Source organism: Artemia franciscana, unplaced genomic scaffold (assembly GCF_032884065.1).
Source record: "Artemia franciscana unplaced genomic scaffold, ASM3288406v1 Scaffold_5660, whole genome shotgun sequence".
NCBI lineage: Eukaryota > Metazoa > Arthropoda > Branchiopoda > Anostraca > Artemiidae > Artemia > Artemia franciscana.
The window spans coordinates 1,444-20,043 of NW_027065995.1; the positions used below are offsets into that span (position 1 = coordinate 1,444).

Sequence of the window (18,600 nt, forward strand, 5' to 3'; positions counted from 1 at the left end):
AAATATAGGTTACTGATTTTTTTACGATTTATAATTCATTTATCTTTTCTCCTTTCTTCCCTGGCGCTGAAACCTATAGGAAGAAGGGGGGAGGAGGTTGTGATAATTTATTGTTGGATAACAGAATTCATCAAGCATTTATTGCTTGTGAAAGTTTGCGAAAAAAATTATTAACAGTAAATAATTCAATCTATAATAATTAACTATGGTAATTAAAACTTAATTAATTCAAATAATTAAATCTATCTTAACTTACCTTCCTCTTAGATTCTTTCCTCTCCATTTTCAACTAATAATGCAAATTCAATCTTATGCAGCAACAGCTTTTTCACTATGAACATACATAGCGGATATTTCGTCCATTATATCAGTGGATGTCTCTTCGTTGACAATGGCAAAGGCTCCTTTCTTCTGAGAAAAATAGTAAATTTCACCGGTATAAATGTCAAACCATAAAGCATGAAGCCTCATTTCTCCTGTTTTGATAAGAGGTTGCATGAAGGGATAGCTGGCAACATTTTGAAGCTGAGTAAGGGCATTAATCTGAAAATAAACTTAGATTAATACCAAATAAAATAGCACCGTAACTTACTACCCGACATCAAAGCCAGGGCCGTATCCCGGGGAGGGGGAGTTACCTAGTATGAAGTCCAAGAATTTTTTTTCCGACTCGTACAAAAGTAGCAAAAATCCACGTAAACAAATTTTGTTGCGTCTAGTAGTTTTTTGTACCCCTCCTCCCTCCAAACAAAAAAAAACGAACAAAACTCCAAACAAAAAGATTGTTATCACATAAAATAATTATGTAACTTACTACATGATATTGCAGGCAGGGCCGTATCCCGCGGGGGGAGGGGTACCTGGTTTGAAATCCCCGAAATTTTTTCTGACTCGTACAAAGTGACAAAACTGAATGTAGGCAAATTTTGTTGCATTTAGTAACGATTTTTTGCACCCCCTCGACATCCAAACAATAACAACCTCTTCCCGAATGAAAATCCTGGATATGGCCCTGATCAAAGCATATAAAATGTAATAGCAGTGTGTATTTTCCCCAATTTCCTCAATTAAATCCTTTAAAACAATTTTATGCTGAATTTAACCTGTTGAATTTATTTAAACTTTTATTTAGCCTATTTATTGAATTTAGCCTATTGAATTTTTTATTTATTTTAATTTTATTTACCCTATTTATTGAATATGGTTACTGTGAAGTGTACCGACGTTTTCAGGGGAATTTTTTTGGTCTAGGGCGGAGAGTTGAGGGGGGGGGGGGTTACGTGGGAGGATATCTCCATGGAGAAACTGCTCACGGGGAAGAGAATTTCAATGAAGGGGGTGCAGGATTTTCTAGCATCATTTGAAACAACAATGAAAAAATAAATATGAAAAGTTTTTCTACTGAAAGTAAGGAGCAGCATTAAAACGTAAAACGAACAAAAAATTATTAGGCATACGAGGGGTTTACCTCCTCGTTATATCTCAGTCTTTACGCTAAAGTATTTTTAGTAATTTCAACTATTTATTCTATGGCCTTTGTGATTCAGATGTCATTCTTAAGGAATTAGGACAAAATTTGAGCTTTAGTGTAAAGAGCGAGGTATCGACGAGGGTTGAACCCCCTCATATACGCAATAAAAACATACGAATATAGAAGTTCGTTATATAAGTTAATTCGTAAGTTACGTGTATTTTTTTTTACCAATGAAAACGTTTGTAAAAAATTAAAATTTCTAGTTGCTTTATTAAGTAATCAAAAAATTGGAGGGCAACTAGGCCTCCTCTCTCACTCCTTTTTCTCAAAATCTTCCTAAAATTTTCAAAATTGCAATTAATTAATATGTAAATTACGTTTTAATTATTTATGTGTGGAAAGCCAAGATCAAAACATGCATTAATTCAAAAACGTCCAGAAATTAAATAAAAAAACAAGTTTTTCAAATGAAAGTAAGGAGCAACATTAAAACTTAAAACGAACAGAAATTACTCCGTATATGAAAGGGGCTTTTCCTCCTCAACGCCCCGCTCTTTACGCTAAAGTTTTTTACTGTTTAGAGCTAAGACAAAGAGTTAGGTTGGCAACTTTTTGGTCCATGAATCTGTTCCCTGAGCACCCAAAAATGTGTTATTTTTAGCGTAAAATGTGTCCATCTTGAAATCTCAAACACTAGAAGTTTTTTTTACCAGTTTTATTATTGACCAAAAACGCTTTTTAAACCCATTTCAAAGCGGCCAGTTAGTATCAAATAAAACTAAACGGAAAAAAAATCCGTACAAAATATTTATACAAAATGACTTACAAAAAAAACTATACAAAAACTCATATAAGCACGTAAATCCCTTACATGACTCTGGCAAAATAAAAAAATCCCGAGAAAAAACATTACTTCGGTGAAAATTGGGATTTTTTTTTGCCAAAATATGTATATCAAGTTGGGAAATCTTTCATTTTGTGTCATAAATTTACAAAATTCTTCTCATTTTTGCCCTTTTATGTCCAGATTTTTAAAATACGTCACTTTTTTGCCCTTTATGCAATTGCGTCCCGGCACATGGCAATGTGTTCTTTTGGCATAAATTTTGTCCAGTTGGCAACCCTGCTCTTGACCCACCGAAATGCTATAAAAACAATCAACTATTATTCCGCTAAAGCTGTTTTTATTAACTAATATAGACATATAGACAAAAAAAACAGCATGAAGACAAGTAAAAAAAAAACACACAAAAAACAGGCAGAGTCTGTAAAAAAACAGAATCTCCAAAACCTTACAACCGGGGACGGGTACGTACCCAATCTCTAACCTCTATGCCTGACTCTGTACGCAACACGTTCCCCCTCATCTTGGTGGAAGTTATTGATACCGGTTATACTACTTTCAACATGGTTATATTTTTTTGACGTTTTCTTGCATACAAAAAAAAACACATTTCGCTAGTGACGCTTTCGCGTAGTACGAGATCGCCGGCTTAAAGAACTTTTAAACGTTTGAGAAACTCGATTGAAGGATTAGTAGGGACTCGACAAGATATTGAGCCACCAGTCTCATGAGGAGCAAATTATATACATAAAACACATTTCGCGTAGTGCAAGATCGCCGGTTTAAAGAACTTTTAAACGTTTGAGAAAAACGAATAAATGATTAGTAGGGATTTGTCAAGACATGGAGCCCACCAGTCTCATGAGTAGCCAATTATATAACAGACTAAGCTCTATATTTTATATATAATTTATAGTTTATATATATATATTAGCGTAAAGCTCTATATAATTCATTTCTTTAATTAATTAATTTCTGTGCCAAAAGAAATATTGACGAATTACACGTTAGCTCCAAATGCATAGCATGGATGGAAGGGTGACAGACAGTACCTGACGAACATAACAGATATACACCAACATAGAAAACAAAACTGACAGGAACAACTAATAACGAAGAGAAACTTTTGCAGTATGATTTGTGCTTGCCTTTTCAAGAAAGCAGGTGTGATTTATATTTCAACCAATTAGATTAAACTCATTAATCTGCGTTGATCTGAGGGGACTCAAGTCTCGTGCTGTCTTTAAACTGATTTCTAATCAATTTGATTAGTTTTATTTAATTAATTTTAAATTAATTAGAAATCAGGCGCAATTTTGAATTAAACTAATTGGATTAGACTAATCAAGTTATTCTGAGCTTAGCAGGAAAGACTTGTGTCTGTCATGCTTTCTTTAACCTACTTTTTAATTCATTTGATTTGTTTTATTTAATTAACCTTAAATTATTTAGAGCATGTAAGAGAAAGCAGGTCGGGCTCAATCTTCTCCAGATCAGCTTTGGTCGAAAGGCTTTAGTCAATTTTAAGACCCCAGATCAACAGATAAATTCAGTGTCTCCAAGCTTAGTTTCATATATAGAAAAGCAAGGGTTATTCTGACCAATTTGAGGTAATTCGATAACTTATAATAATTTTGCAAGTCTCAGCGTCGGCTGACAGTCTAAAAGATAAAAGGAGATTAGCAAATTCTCCCAGTGGACAAGCCCCCGTCGATAGTTATTGAGAATCTGTGGTTTGACTAGTAAATTTGATTGAAAGACCAAACTTTCAATAATGAAAGTTTAAGTCCCTTGTTTTAGCTAGGTTTTCACTAAAAAAAAAGGTCGCAACACAGGTAACTCTCAAAACTGTCTAAAATTGTCTAAAATGCTAAAATTAAATTTCCTATGAATTGATTTTTTCGATATTCTACCAAGTAGGCTAGAAAAATTTTAGAGACTACCTTTTCTTGAACTAAAAAAAAAAATTCTGCTCCATTTGGGTGAATAAACAAAATTCAAACTTTCTAATGACGAAAGTTTCATTAAAACTGATTATCTCTGTACCCGGAACAAAACGAAAGAAGTTAAATGGTTTTTCTCAGATTTCTGAGAAAGTGAGAGCCAATTTTTAGTTTTTTGTCATTTACTCGAATCTGTTGTCCAAGCTCTACAAGTTATGGCCAGACCACCCAATCAATCCTAGATAGTTTGGCCACACCAAATAAAAAAGCTTATAATGGACGAGATCCTTTATAAGATCCTTAAAGGTATCGAAGATCCTTAATGAGATCCTTTATGATACCCTTTATGAGATCCTTTAAGGTATCGAAGATCCTTAATGATATCATTTAAGGTATCGAAGATTCTTAATGAGATCCTTTAAGGAATTCTGTTAATGTTAATTGGCCTCAACAAATTATTTATCATTTCACCAATTCAGCGTCCAAACACAGGAGATAAGGACAGGGCCGGAATTAAAGCTTTGACAATTCTAGACCCAACCGTTTTTGCTGCCCCGTTTTTGCAAGATTTTTGTGGAAAATCCAGAAAATTTGGGGATAGTGAAGGCACTGAACAGAACGCGACTAGTGAGCCAAAAGTAATGAAAGAGATAGGTGATACTCAACTCTCAGCAGCCCTTCTTGGGAGACATTTGACAGTTTATAAGTAGTCACGGAATCCTTGTGCTGTTTAAAAATCACTTTTCTGTGAATAGGTAGTGCGGCGGTGAATTGTATCTGGATTGCTGATTGTGGATTGTGGTCCAACAATCCACAATATGCATTGTTGGTGGATTGTGTCAGGCCCTTCGACGATAAATCACATTAATCCACTCTTTATTAAGAAAAAATCACTCAGTGACAATTTATAGCGCCCCCTGGCATTATGCGCCCCTAGGCCTGAGCCTAGTGGGCCTATTGGTAAACCCAGAAAATTGAACTGAAAGTAAGGAGCAACATTAAAACTTAAAACAGATTGGACAGACACGGAATCATTCGTGTTTCCATCATTTGTAATTCGTAACGAATCATTCGTAATACATCATTCGTAACGAATCATTCGTAATTCCAATATTATTTTTCTTTATTAGAGTTCTCTGGGCCCTTGGTACATGTATCTTTAAATCCGGTTTGAAATATCTTTTTTTACTTATCAATATCAAAATATCAAAATATCAGTTTTTACTTACCAATTTTGTAAATGATTTCAGCGCTTAAAAAATAGTGCCATGTGTACCTGCATTTTCAAGTTTTCCTTCACCTTACACTTTCACCTTACAAATAGTATATATTTTACATATTATCTCACACTTGTCTTTGTAATTTGTTTCAAGACTGTTAATATATATTTTTTTCTTCTGTTTGTGCTCTTTTGTCCTTTATTGTTTTGATGTTGCCAGGTTTCTATATTTCAGGGTTTTGGATAGGAGCCCGAACAGCCTGTCTCCAAAAACACAGACACACATAGGAGTGATGGCCAATAAACTACCTTAATAGACAAACAAACCAGCTTCTACAATGTAATTTCGCTAAATTTTAAAGATGGCAATTTTATTCACACAGCAAGACAGGCGCCCCTTCACAAAATCCACCTCCAACTGATCTAAATTCTAGAGTTAAGAAAATACACATAATGTTTTTTCTGCCCCATTTAATGTCAACTGGCCTAACTTGATTACTAATCAGAATGGTCAGTTTAATGTCAAAATATCATAGGCGAAATCATCACAGTAGCAAGTATATTGTATTATATTATATAGTTTTTTGTATTATTTTATTTGTATTTATTTTTTAACTTACACTGTATTATTTTTTGCAATGCATTGTATTTAGAAATGTACGTAGACTCGTTTTTATGTTTAAAATTTCAGTTTTTATATTTATGCCTTTCCTTTGACCTTTAAATTATATGGTATAGAAAAAATTTCAGTAAACTGTTTTTGAATTTTATATGGAAAATTAAGCATTTTGATCTATATGGTTTTTTAGTCTTTTTTATAATTTACAATTGAAATTTTTTGCTTAGATTGGTGTTGCAGAGGGTCTATTAAGTGAAGTGATATTTTATGAATTTAATTCCTTTATAAATTCAATTGATCCATTCTGAATAATTAGTTATGGTTAACAAAGCGAAATCAATGATAAATACCTACCTGTGAAAGTTTATCAGTGGCTTCGAACTTATTATCAGGATCAATATGTGTTACAACTGTCTTTGATCCTAGGTTAAACGTCAAAGGGGCCTTAAAACCAGAGGCTTCGAATTTTTCCCAATGTGTAAGTGAAGTTGCACCATGTCTAGATACCCATTGTCTCAAAGGTGAAGAAGGCGTTTTCATCATTTCTTCTGGAGTTCGGACAGCGTGAAGAAGATTCATTGCCTACAAAATTCATTTTAGTTAAGCTTTAAGCCATATATTCATTTTAGCTAACCCATATAGGTAAGCCATATTCGTTTTAGGTAAGCCATAAATTCATTTTAGGTAGGCCATAAGCCATAGAGATAAGCCTTATATGCAATTTAGCTAAGCCATATAGGTTAAACGATTCCATATAGAAGTTTATACAGCCATCCTTTCTATAAAAACCTTATATGGCGCCAGGGCATAACTTAAAACCCTTTCCCCGAGGGTGGCGGGGTGAGATTTGTCAACCTCAAAGACATAATTTCTAGACCTTTTAACAACATTGAACAAAATGGCTATCTCGAAATTTCGATTGGACTTGTTTGGGGAAATGGTGGGCGTGTGAGGGGAGTTAGTTCCCCTCCAATAACTTTTGATGACTATTAAAAGGGGCACTAGTTCCTTCAATTTTTAATCGAAGGAACCTTTTTCGAAGTTTCTCCAACAACAAATAGCCATCTCAAAATTTCTTTAAGTTGCATTTCGGGAGAATACGAGGTGTGGTGGGCGGACGGGGGGGATGGGTGTCCACTTTCCGAACCCTCTGAATCTTAAAAATTGTAGTAAAAATTCTGATTACAAATCTAATGAGCCCCCTCCGAAGTTTATACGATCACCCTTTCTATATAAACCTTATATGCCCACAGGGCATAACTTACAACCCTTGCCCTGAGGACTGTGGTGGGGGGGAGGGATATCATCCTCAAGGACATAATTTTTCGTACCTTTCAACTACGTTTAACAAAATAACTGCCTCAAAATTTTGATTGGATATAATTGGAGAAATGGATGGTGTGGGAGGGGTGTTAGTTGCCCTCCAATCACTTTCGACTATTAAAAAGGACAGTAGCCCTTCCAATTTCCAAACGAATGAGCTACGGTTCAATCGAATGAAAACGAAGACGAAAGTGAAGGCAACGTTTTTCATTTCTTGAGACACAATCGTGACAAAATTCCGGCTGCAATTGCCAGAAAGTTATTTTTCTATTCCTGCAACAAGTGTGACTGCAAAAAGAGATACTTTTTGGTGATAGGCCTGATAGCGACTATGATAGTGACATAGAAGAGAAACAGCCTCAGTCCACACAGAGTGGGTAAGTTGATTTTCATTCACAATAACTATACCCACATCCTGCAGTTCTAATATACTTCTGAAGTTTGCCTGAAGGAGTTTTTTTCGACTTGCACTAATATTTGAAGATCGGCATTCGAAGTTTTGCGGTAATTTTCGACAAATAAAAATACTACTAATTTTGATATGTAATTCTATTAGGAATACATAGCTGTTAGACATTCCAACTATTCTACAAGGGTTCTGAAATACCATAGTAATTTCATTTCTACCAGATTTCTACTTCTCTTGATGAACAACGAAGAAAACCAGCGTCCAGCGATTGACTCGCGAAGTTTCTACCTAATGAATAGGCTCGAATCTGTTGTAGATTAAAGATGCGATTTGAGAAAGACTGATTGAAAAATAAATGTTTCCGGTCAACAATGATCGCGTCGTCCTTCCCTTATAAATGTGACGCCGGGGACTAGTGGTAATTGTAGCAGCAGTGTTAGCATAAAAATATTCCCTTTTTGATCATGTCCCTTATCATTTCCTGAAAGTTCTAAATTGATATAACCAGTCATTCATGGGTTATGCCCTTTTGAAAATCCGTAAACACATAACATATTTTGATTTAGTTCAGCATTCTCCTCGACATTCTCTGAAAGACTAACCTGCTTTCTCGTAGTCTTTTTGGAAAATGAAGTTCAAATACCTTTTTCAGTGACAGTGTGTTTGAGAAAATGTTGGGGGCCGGAGGAGGGTTAGTTTCTCTCCAATCACTTTCGACCATCAAAATGGGCACTAGCCCCTTCAATTTCCAATCGAATGAGTCTTTTTAGAAGTTTCTATGAGAACAAATGGTCATTTCAAAACTTTTACCAGACTCATTTCAGGAAATTATGAGGTGTGGAGGGGGGTATCCGACCTATAATGACTTTTAATCTTATATAGGGTACTAAAGCTCCTGATGACCAATCTAATGAGCCACTTCCGAAGTTTCTACGATTACCCTTTCGATACAAACTTTATATTCCCCAGGGCATAAATTACAACCCTTGCCCTGAGGGCTGGGTGGAGGGGATGTCATCCTCAAAGACATAATCTTTCAACTATGTTAAACAAAATGGCTATCTCAAAGTTTTTATTGAATGTGTTTGGGGAAATTGTGGGCACGAGAGGGAAGTTAGTTGCCCTTCGGATCACTTTCAGCTATTAAAAAGGCACTAGCCCTTTCGATTTCCAGTCAAATGAGCCCTTTCCGAAGTTCATACGACAGCTCCTTCGATACGAAGTGCCTTAGTCAATAATAAAAAAAAATAAATGAAAGTAAAATAAAATACATTATGCCCACATCGCTCTTTACTTAGGCAGCACTACTGCGCTACCTAGGATTAAATATCAGAGAGCAGAAGGTTCTTGCGGTACAATTTTTTGGTTTGTAGCAATATTACTAGGACACATAATTTCTGTTTAAATGGATTCTTTGAATCTTCTACGACTTTTGCTCTGATGTGATAATCCTTGAACCCTCCCCCCCCCCCCCCACACAAAAAAATTCCTCTTGAAATCCGTTCAAAAGACCCGTCCACTAGAAAAAGAAAACGAGAAATAGTCTAAAAGATTTTTGTTCCGAAGTTTTACCCCCCCCCCTAAAAAAACTGAAAAAGATATGACCTAAAAATAATATTTGTCACCTGTTTTGACAATTGATTTCAGCCTAAACTACAATCCAAAATGAAAAAAAAAACGAAAAATTTTCTCAAATTGGAAAACTGACTCACCTTACAATCGGAATGTCCACAAACAATTACATCTCGAATCTTATTAACAACACATGCTAGTTCTAGCGCTGCCGGTTCTGTTGTTACGACCAGTTCAGTTCCAAACAGCTTAGCATGGGGTACCAAGTTTCCAGCATTTCTTACTTGAAAAAAAAAAATCAAAATTTGAACAATAACGTAGCTCTAACTACTATTTTAATTGTATTATCCACTTATTTCTTGAGCCCTTAGAAAATTCTTTGAGGGTTACAGCAAAGACTATTTGTATATTATAAGAGTGGGAATTAGCATTGGTATTAGAAAATAAATCAACGACGCCATCTAACGTTCGGCAGTTCTTGGCTTTTTCTTTCAAACTTCGCAGTGACGTTTTCATTTCAGAAATTGAGACCAGACACTTATTACACTAATTTTGTCTTACAATTTCAATAGAAAAAGAAACAAATAAAATATGGCGATGGTAATTTATTTTTCTTTGACAATAGCGCCAGTTTCTGATCTTATAAGTCACCTATTGGGCTACAGTTTAACCAATGCTAACACTATTAAACATGAAATTAGGAACAATCGGCTCAAGAAAAACACATGTCATTTAGCTTACTTTCCTTAAGGCCGTGATTAAGTGAACTGATGGAACTCGAAAATCCCATGTTAAATTGAAAATTTATATTTAAAAAGTACTCAAGTATTCATTGGCGGAAGATACCGCTTTTAATATCAGGCCGTAGCTTCTTGAAGATACTACAAAATGTTTGCTGGGATTTTGCTCTATTTCCTCTAATTGCTTAGAAATCTTAGAAAATATCTAGCTCTTTTTCACAAGTGTACTCTATGGAGGATATTACTTTTAGAACAAAATCGGTTCTATCATGAGCAGAAAACAATAACCTGTAAGATGATTGCAACCATTTTTCGATGTATTTTCCTGCTTTCTAACAGTCCCATAGAATATTTTCAGCTACCTGAAATTTTTACAAGTCGGTGAATCGTTTCAGATCGCCAATAATACCCCCCTAGAGACCAAAATGACAAGCTGGTATAATCAGCTGCTTGTTAATAGAGTGTGAAATTTTCATAAATTATTTCAATGCAATGAAGAAACCTAGAAATGAGAAATAGTCAGGAGCCTTCAGTAAAGTTGTGCACACAAAGCCGAAATCATGGGGAAAATTAAATCAAAGCGAGGTATACATCTTAAAAGTATTACCACACATAGACAGCGCCTTTGTAAAAAGTATTTGGAGCTTAGTAGATGCAAATATCCGAAAAAACTAACAATGCGGTACGCCGAAGAACTAGACAAGTCAAGAGATTTAGGTCAAGCGACAAACCTTGAGGCGGAGCAGAACCCTGTAGCTTCTTCCCCGTTGCCCTACTGGATCGTGACAGGTGGTAGAAAATTGGATTGCGACGAATTGAAGGATTGTCGACGGATTTTTGATCCTGCATTTTTCATGCGCGATCTAGAAACTGAAGTTTGGAAGCACAGGTGAAGGGGAAACAACCCCTAAAAGTCATAGAACCTTAACGAAATTTACACCATCAGATCCAGCGTATCAGAGAATCCTACTGTAGAAGTTTCAAGCTTCTATCTACAATTAAACAAAAAAACAAGTTTTTTTAAGTGAAAGTAAGGAGCGACATTAAAACTTAAAACGATCAGAAATTACTCCGTATATGAAAGGGGCTTTTCTTCCTCAACGCCCCGGTCTTTACGCTAAAGTTTTTTATTGTTTTAAAATGTAGAGTTAAGAGAAAGAGTCAAACTTTAGCGTAAAGAGCGGGGCGTTGAGGTGGAAAAGCCCCTTTCATATACGGAGTAATTTCTGTTCGTTTTAAGTTTTAATATCACTCCTTACTTTCATTTTAAAAAAACTTGTTTTTTTTTATTTCTGGACGTTTTTGAATTAGTGCATGGTTTGATCTTGGCTCTCCGCATATAAATAATTAAAACGAAATTTGCATATTAATTTTTTGGGGCTACATGGGTTTTTTACAGTTTTAATCGGAAGATTTTGAGAAAAAAGGAGCGAGGGAGGAGGCCTAGTTGCCCTCCACGTTTTTGATTACTTAAAAAGGCAACTATAACTTATAATTTTTACGAACGTTTTCGTAAGTAAAAAATATACGTAACTTACGAATTAAATTACGCAGGGAACTTCAATATTCGTATGTTTTTATTGCGTATATGAGGGGGCTCACCCCTCGTCGATAACTCGCTCTTTACATTAAGCTTAAATTTTGTCCCAATTCCTTAAGAATGACCCTGAATCACAAAGGCCGTAGAATAATTAGTTGAAATTACTAAAAATCTTTAGCGTAAAGAGCGAGGTATTACGAGGAGGTAAACCCCTCATATGCGTAATAATTTCTGTTCGTTTTAAGTTTTAATGCTGCTTCTCACTTTCAGTAGAAAAAACTTTTCATATTTATTTTTTCATTTTTTGAATAATTCTAGAAAACCCTGCGCCCCCTCCATTAAAAGTCTCTTCCCCCATGAGAAGTTCCTCCAAGGAAAGATCCTCCCCGGTAACCCTCCCCCCTAAAATATCCCCCTGAAACACTTCCCAGTAACCATTATTATACGTAAACACAGGTCAAAGTTTGTAACTTGCAGCCCCTCCCACGGGGACTGCGGGGGAGTAAGTCGTCCTCAAAGACATAGTTATTGAGTTTTTCGACTATGGTGAATAAAATGGCTATCTCAGAATTTTGATCCGGTGACATTGGGGAAAAATGAGCGTGGGAGGGGGCCTAGGTGCCCTCCAATGTTTTGGTCACTTAAAAAGGGCACTAGAACTTTTAATTTCCGTTCGATTGAGCCCTCTTGAGACATTCTAGGACCACTGATTCGATACGATCACCCCTGGGAAAAACAAAAACAAATAAACACGCATCCGTGATTTGTCCTCTGGCAAAAAATGTGAAATTCCACTTTTTTGTAGATTGTGGCTTGAAATTTCTACAATATGGTTCTCTGATACGCTGAATCTGATGGTGTGATTTTCGTTAAGATAATATGACTTTTAGGGGGTGTTTCCCCCTATTTTCTAAAATGAGGTAAATTTTTCCGGCTCGTAACTTTTGATGGGTAAGACTTATCTTGATGAGACTTATATATTTAAAATCAGCTTTAAAATTCCATTTTTTATGTAACTATTGGTATCAAAATTCCATTTTTTAGAGTTTCGGTTACTATTGAGCCTGGTTGCTCCTTACTACAGTTCGTTACTGCGAACTGTTTGAAAATGTGGAATTTTGTATTTTTTGTCAGAAGGCAGATCACGAGTGCGTGTTTATTTGTTTTTTTTTTTGTTGTTGTTTTTTCCAGGGGTGATCGTATCGACCATGTGGTCCTAGAATGTTGCGAGAGGGCTCATTCTAACGGAAATGAAAAGTTCTAGTGCCCTTTTTAAGTGACCAAAAAATCGAAGGGCACCTAGGCCCCCGTCCCACGCTAATTATTTTCTCAAAGTCACAGAATCAAAATTCTGAGATAGCCATTGTATTCAGCGTAGTCGAAAATCCTTATAACTATGCCTTTTGGACGACTGACTCCCCCACAGTCCCCATGGGAGGGGCTAAAAGTTACAAACACTGACCAGTGCTTACATATAGTAATGGTTATTGGGAAGTGTACAGATGTTTTCAGGGGCGTTTTCGTTTGGTTGTGGGCAGGGGTTGAGAAGAGGGGGCTATGTTGGGGGAAATTTTCATGAAAGAATTTGTCATGGGGGAAGAAAATTTCTAAGAAGGGAGCGCAGGATTTTCTAGCATTATTTAAAAAAAACAATAAAAAAATAAATATGACAAAAGTTTTTTCAATTGAAAGGAACAGAATATTCCTGTTATTATTTCCCTGTAAATATTAATTCCTGTAAATATTCCGTAATAATTTCTGTTAAAAGGAACATAAATTATTACGCATATGAGGGGCTCACCTTCTCCTAATCCCTCGCTCTTTACGCTAAAGTATTTCTAGAAATTTCAACTATTTATTCTACGGCTTTAGTGATTCAGGGGTCATTCTTAAGAGATTGGGACAAAATTTAAGCTTCAGCGTGAAGAGCGAGGTACTGACGAGGGGGTGAACCCCCTCATATATGTGATAAAAATATGAGAATACAGAAGTTCGTTACGTAAGCTAATTTGTAAGTTACGTATATCTTTAACTAATACAAATTTATTTTTACTAATAATTTTGCTAATAAAAACGTTCATAAAAAATTTAAAGTTCTAGTTGCCTTTTTAAGTAACCGAAAAATTGAAGGGCAACTAGTCCTCCATCTCCGCTCCTTTTTTTCTCAAAATCATTCGATCAAAACTATGAGAAAGCCATTTAGCCAAAAAAAAAAGGCAAATTTCGTTTTAATTATTCATCTGCGGAGAGCATAAATCAAAACGCATTGATTCAAAAACGGTTAGAAATTAAATTAAATAAAAACAAGTATTTTTTAACTTGAAGTAAGGAGTGAGATTAAAACATAAAACGAACAGAAATTACTTCATATATGAAAGGGGCTGCTTCCTCATCAACGCCCCGCTCTTCACGCTAAAGTCCGACTCTTTCTCTCGACTCTATTTTTAAAACAGTAAAAGCCTTTAGCGTAAAGAGCGGGGCATTCACGAGGAAGCCGTCCCTTTCATATACGAAGTAATTTCTGTTTGTTTTAAGTTTCAATGTCACTCCTTACTTTCAGTTAATTTTTTTTTCAATTTAATTCGTAAGAAAACTTTGGTTTTCTAAGAATCCTCGAAGAAAGCTTTCAACTAATTTTGGTGTTTAGTTTCGAATTAATCAACTGAGGTATTTTAAATAGCCTATCCCTAGGAAAAAAAGTGGAAAAAACAATAAATTTTAAAATGCACTCTATGCATGCCGTCACAGCTTCATATACATGGGCATTTTGTACTTGAGAATGATAGTGCTCTTTTGCTCATTTTCTCTTCTCCCTTGGTCGGTAACCAAGCTTTGCAAGACACAGCCAAATATATTACTATTTCTCGGCTGAAGCATCTCACCAAAGGAAGCTGTCACAAGACTTGATAATTGGTGCTATTTGAAGTTTTGACAATCGACGGTCTCTAGAGAATTAAAAGACAGAAGACTAACCTAACTTCAATTTTGAAGCTCGATGTTTTCAAGTTCACTTAATCACGGCTTTAAACTAGAAGTTACAAAACTTTCTACCAATCGTCGTGAAACTTCTTGTATGATGTTTTATTCTTCCGTGAAATTTAATTTGTCATGATACTTTTCTTCCAGAAACTTGTTATATGTTGGTTTTTTCTTAATAAAAGATGATGCATGTTGAATTTTCTTCGTGAAACTTGTTGTATATGGATTGTTTCTTCAAGAAACTTAATGTATCTTGATTTATGTTTTCGAGAAACTTTTTATAGTTTTAGTTCTCCTTCATGAAACTTGTTCCATGTTTATTTTTCTCTTCATGAAACTTGGACATACTAATACCAGTGCTACAATCCATAAAAACTCGGATGACCACTTGTCGGATGACAAGGAAACGCATTCTAATAGTTTAAATTGTATAAGTGGAAAATCAAATAGCCATTTATATCTTGAAAAATATAGGAAATCGGGAATTTAATTTTTATTGAAAAAAAAAAAACCTTCACATAGAGCTATGCAGTTTCTGGCAGAAGCGGGCACCAACTAAAAAAAAATATACGCGACTGAATAACCAGTAAAAAATAATTTATAAACTAAAATATAAAATAAAAAATAAACTAAAAGTATTTGTCACCAAAAAGCTTAAGAAGGGACAAAAAATGTTTTATTTTCATTTCCTTGGAACTCAATGAACTCATTTTCATTTCCTTGGAAATCAAGGAACTACTCATATTCAAGTCTTTACAAAATCGTGTGGCAAAGATCACTTTATTACAACAGTTTTCCACTTTTTATACGCTTTTGCTTGCAAAATTGAGTTGTATAACACATGCATATACACATAAAGGAATATCTTATATTATCTTTACTAGACTTAAGGGGGGGGGGCTTCTAAAACAATTCCAAACGGATACAGATTATATATAAAACTCAACATTGGTGGGTTTCATCTGATTTTTTTTTTCTTTTTTTTTTTTAGAGTCAATTAGAGAATTGTCAAATCAGAGTTAATGCTCTTTTATGCTTCAAAAAACATTTAATTGAATAATATTGTATCTTAATATTATATTATTATATTCTACAAGAGGAGGCAGCTGGTTTTCTGAGATAATATGTAGCTTGGCCAAAAAGGGGCTAAGCACTCATTTTCAATTAATGAATTGCAGAAAAACCAGTTATTTAAATCCGGTGAGTTAACCGCATTTTCGGTTATCTAAATGTTAGATAAGAATACAAAAAAATACGATAATGCCACGTTTCAATTTTTAGTCATAGAAATTGCAAACCCATGTGATTTAACTTAAGGTTTCGAATCATGGCAGAAGAGGTTATAATACCAAAAATCGAAGAATAGAGGGTTCTCTCAAGCAGGTCGCCTGACTAAGATCAAAATTCCCTCAACAAAGCTTTGAAATATGGTATTTATTCACCTAGAAAAGCTTAGGGTATGTCTAAATAAGGCTATCATCTAATGCTTGCCCAAAAATCGAACATTTTCCGGCTACTTATATATTAAAAAGAATAAAAAAATAAAAGTAAAATAAAAAAGATGAGCAAACAAGTTTTTTTGGCTTAGAAAGGATCAAGAATAAGGGATAAAAAAAAGACCGTCAACATATTACAGTTGCAGTAACTATTTATTTGAATATTTAAATTTAATATTTCATAAATATATATTTTATATTTATTCATTTAGTGAGATGCCTATTCTGGGTACGAAGGGGTCTAAAACTACGATATCCGTCAGAGGCGGTAAGCAGTACTTCCACTATATCTGAATTTCCGATTTCCCTGATAACAGAAATGGCTTACCGACAAACATGTCCCCTACATCAGATTGCGTGAACCTCGTTGGAAGAACTCTTGAATCCATACATGTGAAGAGAACCGCTTTAGGCTAGAAGAGAACCTTCGTAATAACAGGGAAACATTATTCTTAAAAATATCCCAAAATAAAATGGAATGGAAACATAATGTGACGAGTCATCACGTTTCGTCAATTGGGAGGAGGGAGGGCATTTGCCTCCTACATCTTAAATTTTCATTGAAAGGGCCTTTTTGGTATTTCAATAGAAATAATTGATAAAAAGAAAAATTTTTGGCTCTCCCAAGATTTTGAAAAATACTCTTTTCCCACCTAGACTTTCATGAATAGACGCCCTTGCCTCCCCGCAAAGAATTTCCTGAACATAGAATTTCTAGTCCGAAAATATCTTTTTTTTTATCCAACATAACTTTTCTTTACGTTTTTCGGTAAAAACGTCCCATTAATGTATTAATTTTCAAAGGAAACATAAATATTGTCAAAATTATTGATTTTTAGAAATAACGTAGACTTAAGGCAACAAGATGGTGATCTTTTTCACTCAATAAAATACTTAAAAAGGATAATCACCGAAAAAAAAATAAAAAAAAAAGATAATACAATGGAATCTATAAAAATATTAATACAAAATATAAGAGGGAGAGGAAGCAGAAAAATGGATGAAAAATGGATGAGCATTTTCTACAGATGTAGTGCTACGCGCTATTGTAGTCAAGTTACCATTCAATCCATTTTTAACCTTTAACTATGAGCCTCATTTTAATAAATGTCGCTGCTAATGGATTCAAGAGTGTGATATTCTCAAGCTTTGGTAACATGACTTAGATTCCTTGAATTAAAAATCATGTAAGCCCCGCCACCACCCACTTTAGTAGCCAATATGCATCTTCATTTCAAGCCCACTCGTATACAGCAAGCTCCATCTCCAACCCCCTCTAAAGTTATTTTTATAATCGTCTTGGTAGTTGAATTCAACGTATTATTAGACAAGCCTTCAGTATCTTGTTTAGCAATCAATTTGACCAATCATATTTCGTTTATTTTTTATGAACAGTTCTGATTGGTCCAAAATAATTTTGTCTGGTCACGACAATATTACCACAAACTCCAACATTTTCTGCTCAAATCAACTTGCTTTTAAACCACGTCCGTTAGTAACATTCCATATCCGACTATTAAGTTTAATTAATCATAAAAAAATTCCTTTATATAATAGTATGATTATCTTTTCAGGTATAATTGACTCTCCCTAGTGTGAAGGCTGAAGATACTGGAACATACACTTGCACCATAACATCATGACTCGATTCAAGCACTCCCGACGTTCCCACAATCCTTTCATGACCATGTATCATCTCCTACTTTCCTCAAGCTCCACTTTCTTCAACAGCTCTTCCAACATTGCCTGACGCCTATTTGCAGTTTGATATTGAGCTATCTTTTAAGTCAGAAGTCGCGGACGGTAAGACAATTCGGAAATTAGTATTTATTCAATTGTAGTTTTGAGGTGGTTCACCATGGTTTACAATAGAACGGGGCGTTAAACAACAACGGTGAACACGACAATAACAGGGTGGCGAATGCCCTCCAGACTTCTTACGGCTATTTTAACCAAGTAACCCCCCGATCGGGCTATTTTAACCATGGAGACAACTGTTGGGACGGCTGATTTTCCAACTTCCAACTTCATTGAAATTAATTGAAACGATATAACTACAAGTTGGCCTCCAGTTGAGTAGTGTAACAAATAATGAGTTTTACTATGGTCCAGCGCAATTGCATATTGTGAGGATTTTAGAAACTATACCGAACGTCCCAACATTGGTAACAACAGTCACATGAAATTCTGTTTTTTAGGAGGGTGGGGTAAGTAAACGTACTTTTTAATTACTTTTCTCTTGGAATTCCTTATAGCTTTCGATGGTGTTTCAGGATCTGGATAGAGCTTTGTTTTTCATAGCCACACTAATTTCTACTAAATTGCCTTGGTTCTTGGCATTCTTGGCTGGCAACAAAAAGCCTTGGTTCCCATTGATGCGATTTTTTTTAACGCAAAACGGCTCACGGATAGCGGATGCAGGAAAATCGCAAAGATGTTTAT

General features: G+C 35.1%; 1 protein-coding gene across 1 annotated transcript; it reads right to left on the bottom strand.

Annotated features, from left to right (window-relative positions):
• Positions 1–255: 255 nt before the first annotated feature.
• LOC136043401 (beta carbonic anhydrase 1-like) lies at positions 256–16,571 on the bottom strand (the record flags this gene model as incomplete). Its single annotated transcript, XM_065728310.1, is given in 4 exon segments — positions 256–543; positions 6,454–6,681; positions 9,544–9,686; positions 16,487–16,571. Coding segments are annotated over 4 exon segments (690 nt in total), but the record flags the coding sequence as incomplete, so codon positions are not given.
• Between the last annotated feature and the right edge of the window lie 2,029 nt (positions 16,572–18,600).